Below are 10000 nucleotides of genomic sequence, written 5' to 3'. Positions count from 1 at the left end.
AGGCTCCCCCCCCGCCGGGCATGAGACGGCAAAAACACAAGTACATAATCCGAGGTTGAAGACTGTGATTCATCCCGTGATAAGCTTCTCTCTCTCTCTCTTCTCTTTCTCTCTCTCTCTGTCTCTGTCTGTCTCTCTCTTCTCTCTCTCTCTCCCTCTCTCTCTCTCTCTCTCTCTCGCTCTCTCTCTCTCTCTCTCTCTCTCTCTCTCTCTCTCTCTCTCTCTCTCTCTCTCTCTCTCTCTCTCTCTTCTCATCCTTTCCCCTCTCTCTGCTCTCCCCCTTCTTCTCTCCCTTCCGTCTTCGTCTCTCTTACTCCTCACCCTTCTCCTCTCTCTCTCCTCTCCCTTTTCGTCTTCTTTTCTCTTTCTCCCTCACCCTTCTCTCTCTCTCCTAACCCTTCCTTCTCCCTCCAGTCTTCGTCTCTCTCTCTCCCCTCACCCTTCCTTCTCTCCCTCGTCTTCGTCTCCTCTCCTCTTTTCCCCTTCTCTCTCCCCTTCTTTCTTTCTTGACCTCTCTCATCTCTCCTCTGTCTCCTAATTTCTACATCTCCATTGCCTCCTCTTACTCTACCTTTCTTTTCTCTTTCTTTCTTTTCCCTTACAACCCTGTCCCCTCCTCCCTATACCTCCTCCACTTCCCTCTTTCCCCTCACCCTCCTCTCCTCCCTCTCTTCCTCCTTCTTCCTCCCCCTCCCCTCTCTTTTTATGCGTGTGACGTCATACATCACGTGTTTTTTTCCCTCCCCCCACTCGTCCCTTCTCGATTCGGCCACGTCATTATGTCGTGTGTGTGTGTGTGTGTGTGTGTGTGTGTGTGTGTGTGTGTGTGTGTGTGTGTGTGTGTGTGTGTGTGTGTGTGTGTGTGTGTGTGTGTGTGTGTGTGTGTGTGTGTGTGTGTGTGTGTGTGTGCGTGTGTGTATGCGTGAGCGTTTGTTTGTGCGTGTGCATGTGCGTGTGCAAGTGCGTGTACATGTGCGTGTACATGTGCGTGTACATGTGCGTGTGCGTGTGCATGTGCGTGTACATGTACATGTGCGTGTGCGTGTGGGCGTGCGTGTTTGTATTTGGGTGTCTGTGTGCGTTTGTGTGTGCGTGTGCGCATACGTGTCGTTTCCCTTCAAATCCAAGTTACTCTGTCTTTGGAAACCCTGACACTGATTTCCCTTTAGATTTTTTATCGGATACAATATGCAAATCATTTAGTAAGCTTTATTTATTGATATTCCTATTCAGATGCGTGTTGATTTACGATCTCATTTGTATATAAATGTTCTTTTAGACGTCCCCTCGATCCTCTTTTGGCATGAAGGACAACAGATATTCAATAAGTCATTATATTTCTATTCTATTCTATTATTCTATTTTTTTTTATCCTCTGTTGGCATGAAGGACAACAGATATTCAATAAGTCATTATATTTATTCTATTCTATTATTCTATTTTTTTTTTAACTATAGTATATTGTTAATATTTATTTGCTTTTAGATATGTAGTATTTGTGATTGGATAGTGTGGTTGATAGATATAGATAGATGAGAAAGAAAGAATGAGAGAGAGAGAGAGAGAGAGAGAGAGTGAGTGAGTGAGTGAGTGAGTGAGAGAGAGAGAGAGAGAGAGAGAGAGAGAGAGAGAGAGAGAGAGAGAGAGAGAGAGAGAGAGAGAGAGAGAGAGAGAGAGAGAGAGAGAGAGAGGGATGGGGGGGAGGGAGGGAGGGAGGGAGAGAGAGAGAGAGAGAGAGAGAGAGATAGAAAGGGAGATAGAAAGGGAGATAGAAAGGGAGAAAGAGAGAAAGAGAGACAGAGAGAGAGAGAGAGAGAGAGAGAGAGAGAGAGAGAGAGAGAGAGAGAGAGAGAGAGAGAGAGAGAGAGAGAGAGAGAGAGAGAGAGACAGAAAGAGAAAGAGAAAGTAAGAGAAAGAAACAAAAAAAAAACAAACACAAAAAAGAAAGAAAAAGAAAACGAAAGCGAAAGAGAGCAAGAGAGAGAGAGAAGCGAAAAGAGAGCGAATGGAGCCGCCATCTTTAATCTAGTCGAACTCCCATCTCGAGATTTACGAGAAAGAATCTCGAGGTTTGCGAGAATGGTCTCGTAAAGGACGTTGTTTCCCCGGTTCCTTCTTGCTCGTTTCTTGAAGGAAATTCGGCCGCAGGATAATGGGTGGAACTGGGAGAAGGCGAGGAGAGGGGAGGAGAAGGAGGGAGAGAGAGGCAAGGAGAAGGAGGGAGAGAGAGGCAAGGAGAGTGAAGGAGAAGGAGAGCCAAGGCGAGGAGAGGGAAGAAGGCAAGGGGAGAGAGGTAAGGAGAGTGAAGGAGAAGGAGAGCCAAGGCGAGGAGAGGGAAGAAGGCAAGGGGAGAGAGGCAAGGAGAGTGAAGGAGAAGGAGGAGCCAATAGGCGAGGAGAGGGAAGAAGGCAGGAGAGAGAGAGTGGTAAGGAGAAGGGAAAGAGAGAGGCAAGAAGGAGAGAAGAAGGCAAGGAGAGGGAAAGGAGGGAGAAGAAGGCAAAGGAGAGGGAAGGAGGGAGAAGAAGGCAAGGAGAGGAAGGAGAAGGAGGGGAGAGAGAAGGAGAAGGAAGGAGAGAATAGTGGAGGGGAGAGAGAAGGAGGAGAGAGAAGGAGGAGAAGGGAGAGAGAGGGACGGGGAGGGAAGAAGGAAGGAGAGAAGAAGGAAGGAGAGAAGAAGAAGGAAGGAGAGAGGAGAAGGAAGGGAGAGAGAGGCAAGGAGATTCGGCCGCAGGAAGGATAATGGGTGGAACTGGGAGAAGGCGAGGAGAGGGAAGGAGAAGGAGGGAGAGAGAGGCAAGGAGAGAGAAGAAGGCGAGAAGGAGAAGGAGAGAGAGGCAAGGAGGGAGAAGAAGGCAAGGAGAGGGAAGGGGAAGGAGGGAGAGAGAGGGGAGGAGATAGAAGAAGGAAGGAGAAAGAAGCAAGGAGAAAGAAGAAGGAAGGAGAGAAAAGGAAAAGAAAGGGAAAGAGAGAGTCAAGGAGAAAGAAGGAAGGAGAGAGAAGGAGAAGGAAGGAGAGAGAAGAAGGAAAGAGAGAATAGTGGATGGAGAGAGAGGAAGGCAGGAGAGAGAAGGGAGGAGAAGGGAGAGAGAAGGAAGGGAGAGAGAGAAGGAGAAGGAAGGAGGAGGGAGGGAAGGATGGGAGGGAGAGAGAGGGAGGGAGGGAGAAGAAGAAGGAAGGGGAAGGGAGGAAAGAAGGGAGGGAGAGAGAAGGAGAAGGAAAGAGAAGGAGGGAGAGAAGAAGGGAGGGAGAGAGAAGGAAGAAGATAAAAGGAGAAGGAAGGAGGAGGGAGAGAATAAAGGAGGGAGAGAGACGGAAGTAGAGAACTTAAAGATGAATGGAAAGGGGATGGGATAATGAGGAAAGTGAAGGAGAGAGAGAGAGAGAGAAAGAGGGAGGGAGGGAAGGGGAGGGAAGGTGAAGGAGAACGATAAATTGAAGGAGGCAAGAAGAGAAAGAGAATAGATGTAGATGGGAGAAGGTAGGGAAGGAGAGGAGGCGGAGGGAGGATAGATAGATAGATAGATAGATAGATAGATATATAGATAGATAGATAGATAGATAGATAGATAGATAGATAGATAGATAGATAGATAGATAGATAGATAGATAGATAGAGAAGAGAAAGAGAGAGAAGAGAAAGATCAGAGAGAGATCATAAAAACAACAGAGAGATAGATAAATAGAAGAGAAGAGAAGAGAGAGAGAGAGAAATCGGAGAAAGACCAGATAAAGATAATAAACAAACAATAGAGAGAAAGATAAATAGATAGACAGATAGACAGAGAAATAACGTCTCTCTATATTATCGTCATTATTCATTCTTATCATCATTCTTATCATCCTTACTACCATTAATCTTATCTCCTATCAATCATTGTGTTTAACCTCGATTTTCCAAAAAGTAAATTAGGACCCAAAAATATCTGGAAACTGTAAATGTCTTTCAGAATCTTGGAAACAAATTACAAAAGAGATAAAAAAAGATACACAAAATAAAGCACAAAACAAACAAACAAAACACACACAAAAAATAAATCCCAAAGCTTATATTAAAGATAATTATAATAATAACTAAATACTCAACCGCCTCTCAACAGGCCTATACAACACAAACAAACACACAAACAATCAAAGCCAGTCACAAACAAACATACAAACCCACTCTCAACAGACCTTTGCAAACAATCCCAACCTCACAGACAAACCGCTAGCCGCAAGCAAACAAACTTGCCTTCATGAACAAACAAACAAACCCACTCTCAACAGACATTCGCAACAAACAAACTCAACCCAAAGAGACCTTCACAAGCAAAACAAATTCCACCCTCACAAACAAACAAAACAAAGAAACAACCCAAAGAGACCTTCACAAACAGACCGGACCCCACAAACAAACAAACAAACCCTCACACAAACAAAACAATCCAACCCACCCTCACACACAAACAAACAACCCCCACCCTCACAAACCAAACCAACCCCCACTTACCCACCTCACAAACCAAACCAAACCAACCCCCACCCACCCACCCACCCTCTCACAAACAAAACCAAACCAACCCACCCTCACAAACCAAACCAAAAATCTCCAACTCACCTGTTTGTTGTTCCTCCTCCACCTCATCTTGACCACGATGGCGAGGCAGACGAGGCAGATGAGCAGGAAGCAGGTGAGGAATATCCCGAGGTCGAAGTAGTCTCTCGCGGGAGGCATCTCGATCTCCACGTCCAGGTTCTTGTACATGCTGTGGGGTGGGGGTAGGAGGGGGTGGGGAGGGGGTGGGGGTTGGGGTGGGGAGTGGAGGAGGAGGGTGGGGGGGAGGAGGGGGAGGGGAGGGAGGAGGAGGGGGTGGGTGGGAGTGGGAGGAGGAGGAGGAGGAGGAGTTGCAGTGGGAGGAGGAGGAGGAGGGTTGAGGGAGGGGGTGGGTGGGGGTGGGAGGAGGAGGAGGAGGAGGGGGAGGGTGGAGGTAGGGGGGGGGGAGGGAGAGAGAGAGAGATTAGATTTGGTTTGATTTCGTTTTTTTTTTTTTTTGGAAGGGGGAGGGGAGGGAGGGAGGTAAGGGGTTGGGATGATTTATGTGTACACACACACACGCACACACACACGCACACACACACACACACACACACACACACACACACACACATATATATATATATATATATATATATATATATATATATATATATATATATATGTATATATATATATGTATATATATATATATATATATATATATATATATATATATATATATATATATATATATATATATATATATACTTCGGAGAAAGATTAGGATGGGGTTGGGAGAGAAATGTGGGGTTGAAGAGAGGAGGGGGTTGTGGGCTTAGCTACTTTATATATATCTCAAACAATATATCCAGTATACTATAAATACATAATCTACATACACACATCTATCTATCTGTGTATCTATCTATATGTATAAGGAAATCTCCACACACACGAACGGACACAATACCCAAAACCTCAATATTTACCCCCTCCCTCACCTCCCCCTCCCCCCACCACCCCCTCGTACACAATTACCCATCCCCAGTGTACCCTCCCTCCCCTCCCCTCCCCCTGCTCCCTCCTTCCCCCCTCTTCTCCCCATCCTTTCCCCAAAGATCCTTCCCCATCTCCCACGAGTATAAATCCTACACTATTTCCCCTATTTATCCTTCTCTTCCCCTATCCTCTTCATCTCTTCCTATCCCTTTTCCTTCCCCTACCCTGCCCTTCCCATCCATCCTTATTCCTAACTTCCTTAACCTAATCTCATCCACCAAATCGAAAGAAGAAGAAGAAGAAGAAGAAAAAAAAAATTGGGGTATTCTCCATACCTATCCCATCTCCTCATACGCTACCCCCCCCCTATCCTAGCCCCGTCCTCATGCACCCCCGCCCACTCCGTCCTATCCCGCCCACTCCTCATCCTCGCATAATCCCCAATCTAACCTCATACCCCCCACACCCACATATCTCACGCCCCCTACCCTATCTTTTAACCCCTACTCCACCCCCACCTTCCCCCATCCTAACCTCTCCTACACACCCCACCCTCATCCTCCTCAACCCCTCCCTTCCCCCACCCCCTCTCCATCTTCACCCACCCATTCTGCCCTTTCCAACCCCTTCCACCCACCCCCTCTCCCCTCTCATCCACCCACTCACCTCTCTTCCACCCCCTTCCACCCACCCTCCCCACCCATGCCACCCCAAAAATCCTTCCCCCCTTCCATTCCCCCCTCCCCTCTTCCTCCTCTCCCATCCAACCCCCTAACCCCTCTCACCCCTTAAACCCTCCCCCACCCATTCGCTTTCCATCCACCCACTCACCCCCTCCCTTCACCCTTCACCCCTTCCCCCACCTCATCCCTTCCAACCCTCCCTTCACCCCCACTCACCCCTCTCTCCCTTCACCCACCCACTCACCCCCTCCTCCTTCACCCTCACCCCTCTAACCCCCCCTCCTTCCCCCTTCCACCCCCATCCCCCTTCCACCCACTCACCCTCTTAAACCCACCCTCCCACCCCCTTCCAACCCTCCCCACCCTCCCCCTTTTCACCCCTAAAACCCACCCTCCACCCCCTTCCAACCCTCCTCCACCCCACACCCTTCACCCCTCTTAAACCCACCCTTCCACCCTTCCCCCTTCCCTCCCACCCCTCTCCCTTCCCCCACCCCTCCTCCCACCTCCCCACCCCTTCCATCCCCCCCCCTCCCCACCCCACACCCCGAACTCACTTGATCATCTGGTGCAGTTCCTGGGCCTGTTCGGGCAGGAGCACCACCAGGGGCCTCTCCAGCAGCGCCCGCGAGAGGTTCCTGGTGAAGACCTCGTGCTGGGCGGCGTCCAACCCGTCCACGTTCACGACCAGAGCCCGGGCGCCCTTCTCGATGGCGTTGCGTGCCTGGAGGAGGAGGCGCCGGAGGAGAGAGAGAGAGAGAGAGAGGGGAGGGAGAGGGAGGGAGGGGGAAGATGATGGCGGTTAATGTGGGTTGGTGGAATTTTGGTGGTTTTGTTGTTGTTGTTCATGTTAATGTTTTTTTTTTATTATTATGATTATTAATGGCTTAGTTTTATTGTTGTTGTTGTTGTTGTTGTTGTTGTTGTTGTTATTATTATTATTATTATCATTATTATCGTTATTATCATTATTATTATTATTATTATTATGATTATTATTATCATTATTATTATCATTATAGAGTCAGAGAGAGATAAAGCTAAAAAGTGGATATAATGAGGAAAAAAGTAGATAAAACAACATAAAACCAAATTTGAAATAACGTAGATAAAAATACGGGAAATATATCAATAAACAAAGAAAATCTACCATACGCCACACACATTAACCTAACCTCACCCCCTCCCTCCTTCCCTACTTATCAGCCTCGAACAGCCAATCTTCCCCTCTCCCCTACCCTTTCTTCCACTATCCTCCCACCCCCTCTCCTCCTCTACCCCCACCCCCCCTGACATAGTTAAACCGTAAGAAAGCCACAGGAACACAACAAGAACGATAACGAAGACGTAGCCCAAGCCAAAACGGACGCATCGAGACGCAACTATGTGAAACAGGCACTTTTACGCTACTCTTAAGCATATGTTGTGTATCTTCGGTTATGTCTGGCAGTAGAGTGGTGTGTCTATGTGGCTGAAGGCGATGTGGTGTGTCGTTGCTACGCGAGGGAGGGAGGGAGAAAGGAGGAGCAGGGTAGGGGAGGGAAGAAGGAGGAAGAGAAGAAATTGGGAGGGAGAGGAGGAAAAGAAGGAGGAGGGAAGGAAAAAGAGAGAGAGAGGGAGGGAGGAGGGAGAAGAAAAGAGAGAAAAAGGAGGGAGGAGTAGGGAGAATAGGGAAAGAGAGAAGAGGGAGGGGTAGGGAAGGAGGAAGAAGGGAGGAGTAGGGAGGAAGGAGGAGAGGGAGAGGAGAAAAAGAGGAAAGGAAGGAGGGTGAGAGGGAGAAGAGAGGAGGGAGGGTGAGGGAGGGAGGGAGGGAGGGAAGAGGGAGGGCGGGAGGAGGGGAGAAGAGAGGGATGGAGGGAGGGTAGACACAGGGGAGAAGGAAGGGAGAAAGAATGAGGGAGGAGTAGGGAGGAAGAGGGAGGGAGGGAGGGAGAGAAAGAGAGGGATGGAGGGAGGGGTGAAAGGAGAGGAGGAAGGAAAAGGAGGAGAGGGAGAAAAAATGAGGAGGGTGGGGACGGAGGAGTAAGGAACGGAGAGATAGGAGGAAGAGAGAGAGAGAGAGAGAGAGAGAGAGAGAGAGAGAGAGAGAGAGAGAGAGAGAGAGGAGAGAGAGAGAGAGAGAGAGAGAGAGAGAGAGAGAAACAAAACATAGTTCGTCATGGTAATTTGTGAAGAGATACCTTAGTTGCCTGTGATGTTACTCCCTCTCCCCCATACCTCTCTCTGTCTTCTATCTCTGCTCTCTTTACTATATGTCTCTCTTTCTCTATATCTCTCTACTTTCTCTCTTCTCTCTCTCTACTTTCTCTCTCTCTTCTTTCTTTCTTTCTCTCTCTTTATTCTTTCTTTCTCTCTCTTCCTCTTTCTCTCTCTCTCGTTCTTTCTCTCTCTCTCGTTCTTTCTCTCTCTCTCTCGTTCTCTCTCTCTCTCTCTCTCTCTCTCTCTCTCTCTCTCTCTCTCTCTCTCTCTCTCTCTCTCTCTCTCTCTCTCTCTCTCTCTCTCTCTCTCTCTCTCCCTCTGTCTCTCTTTCTCTCTCTCCCTCTGTGTGTCTTTCTCTCTCTCTCTCTCTCTCTCTCCCTCTCTTTCTTTCTCCCCCTCCCCCCCCCTCTCTCTCTCTCTTTCTCTTTCTCTCCTCTCTCTCTTTTTACCTCTCCCTTCCAAGGCTTCCTCCTCCTCTTCCCCCCCCCCCCCCTCTCTTCCTACTTTACCCTCTCTTCTGCCACCCTCTTCTCATGTACGCACACGCGAGCAATAAAACAATAGGAAAATGAATAAAAAAATAAAACAAAATAAATGAATAAAAAAGATAAATAAATAAAATAAATGAGCAAAAAAGATAAATAAAAAAAATTAATAAATAAATTAAAAAAAATAAAAAAGAAAGAAAAATATCAAAAGCTAATACAATTACCATTTAAATAAACCAGTTGCTTCGAAAGTGTAGCATGAAGAAAACAAACAAATAAACCAGATAACAACGATAGACAGAAAACAAATATAGAAACACATTACAAAATAATAACAGTGATAACGATAAAACATAATAACACAGAGAGACAGAGAACACGAAATGCCATATCTAGAATTTCATAATTTAGATTCAATTTGGATCAAAGAAATGTTTTAGGTGCGGTTCCATTGGCTCCTCTCTCTCTCTCTTTCTTTCTTTTTTTAAATTTAATTTTCGTTTCTTTCTCTCTCTCTCTCTTTCGCTCTTTCCTAATTTCGGAATGTGTGTTGTTGTTTTTCCTCTCTCTTTCTTTCTTTCTTTCTTTCATTCTTTCTCTCTCTCTCTCTCTCTTTTTATTTAATTTTCATGTTTTATTTTTCTCTAACTTTCACTTTCCTGATTTCGGAATGTGTTGTTTTTCTTTTCCTTCTTCTTTCTTATTTCGTTTTGTCTTCTACTTCTTCTTATGTTCCCTTTTCTTTATCATTCTATTTTCATTTTTATTTATTTGTTCTTCTTCTTCCTCCTCCTCCTCCTTTCTTTCTTCCATTATTCATTTCTCCTATTCATCTCTGTACCTTTCCTTCATTCTGTTCTCGTGTTCCTTTTTCATCCCATCTACGAATTATTTCCCCTATTTTCTCCCCTTTCCTTTATTTCTCCAAATTTGCTTTTTTTCATTTCGATCGTTACCCCTGTTTTCCTTTCCACCTTTCTTATCTATAATTACTAATTTTCTTTTATGGTCTTTCGGCATTTTTACATCTTTCATTATTGTTGATTTCACGCTTTCATGTTTATCCTGGGATTATATATATATATATATATATATATATATATATATATATATAT

General features: G+C 46.1%; 1 protein-coding gene across 4 annotated transcripts in view; it reads right to left on the bottom strand.

Moving 5' to 3' along the window:
• Window positions 1–10000, bottom strand: part of LOC113817032 (E3 ubiquitin-protein ligase ZNRF3) — a 154505-nt gene that overhangs the window by 36042 nt on the left and 108463 nt on the right. For all 4 annotated transcript variants that reach the window (XM_070121148.1, XM_070121149.1, XM_070121151.1 and 1 more), the window contains 2 exons: window positions 6756–6922; window positions 4598–4745 (listed from right to left, as the gene is read on the bottom strand). In XM_070121148.1, the coding sequence (XP_069977249.1) occupies window positions 4598–4745; window positions 6756–6922 (315 nt within the window). The remainder of the gene's footprint in view (window positions 1–4597; window positions 4746–6755; window positions 6923–10000) is intronic.

The sequence above is a fragment of the Penaeus vannamei genome, chromosome 4 (assembly GCF_042767895.1).
Source record: "Penaeus vannamei isolate JL-2024 chromosome 4, ASM4276789v1, whole genome shotgun sequence".
NCBI classification, from domain to species: domain Eukaryota; kingdom Metazoa; phylum Arthropoda; class Malacostraca; order Decapoda; family Penaeidae; genus Penaeus; species Penaeus vannamei.
This window is presented reverse-complemented; position numbering and strand designations above follow the sequence as displayed.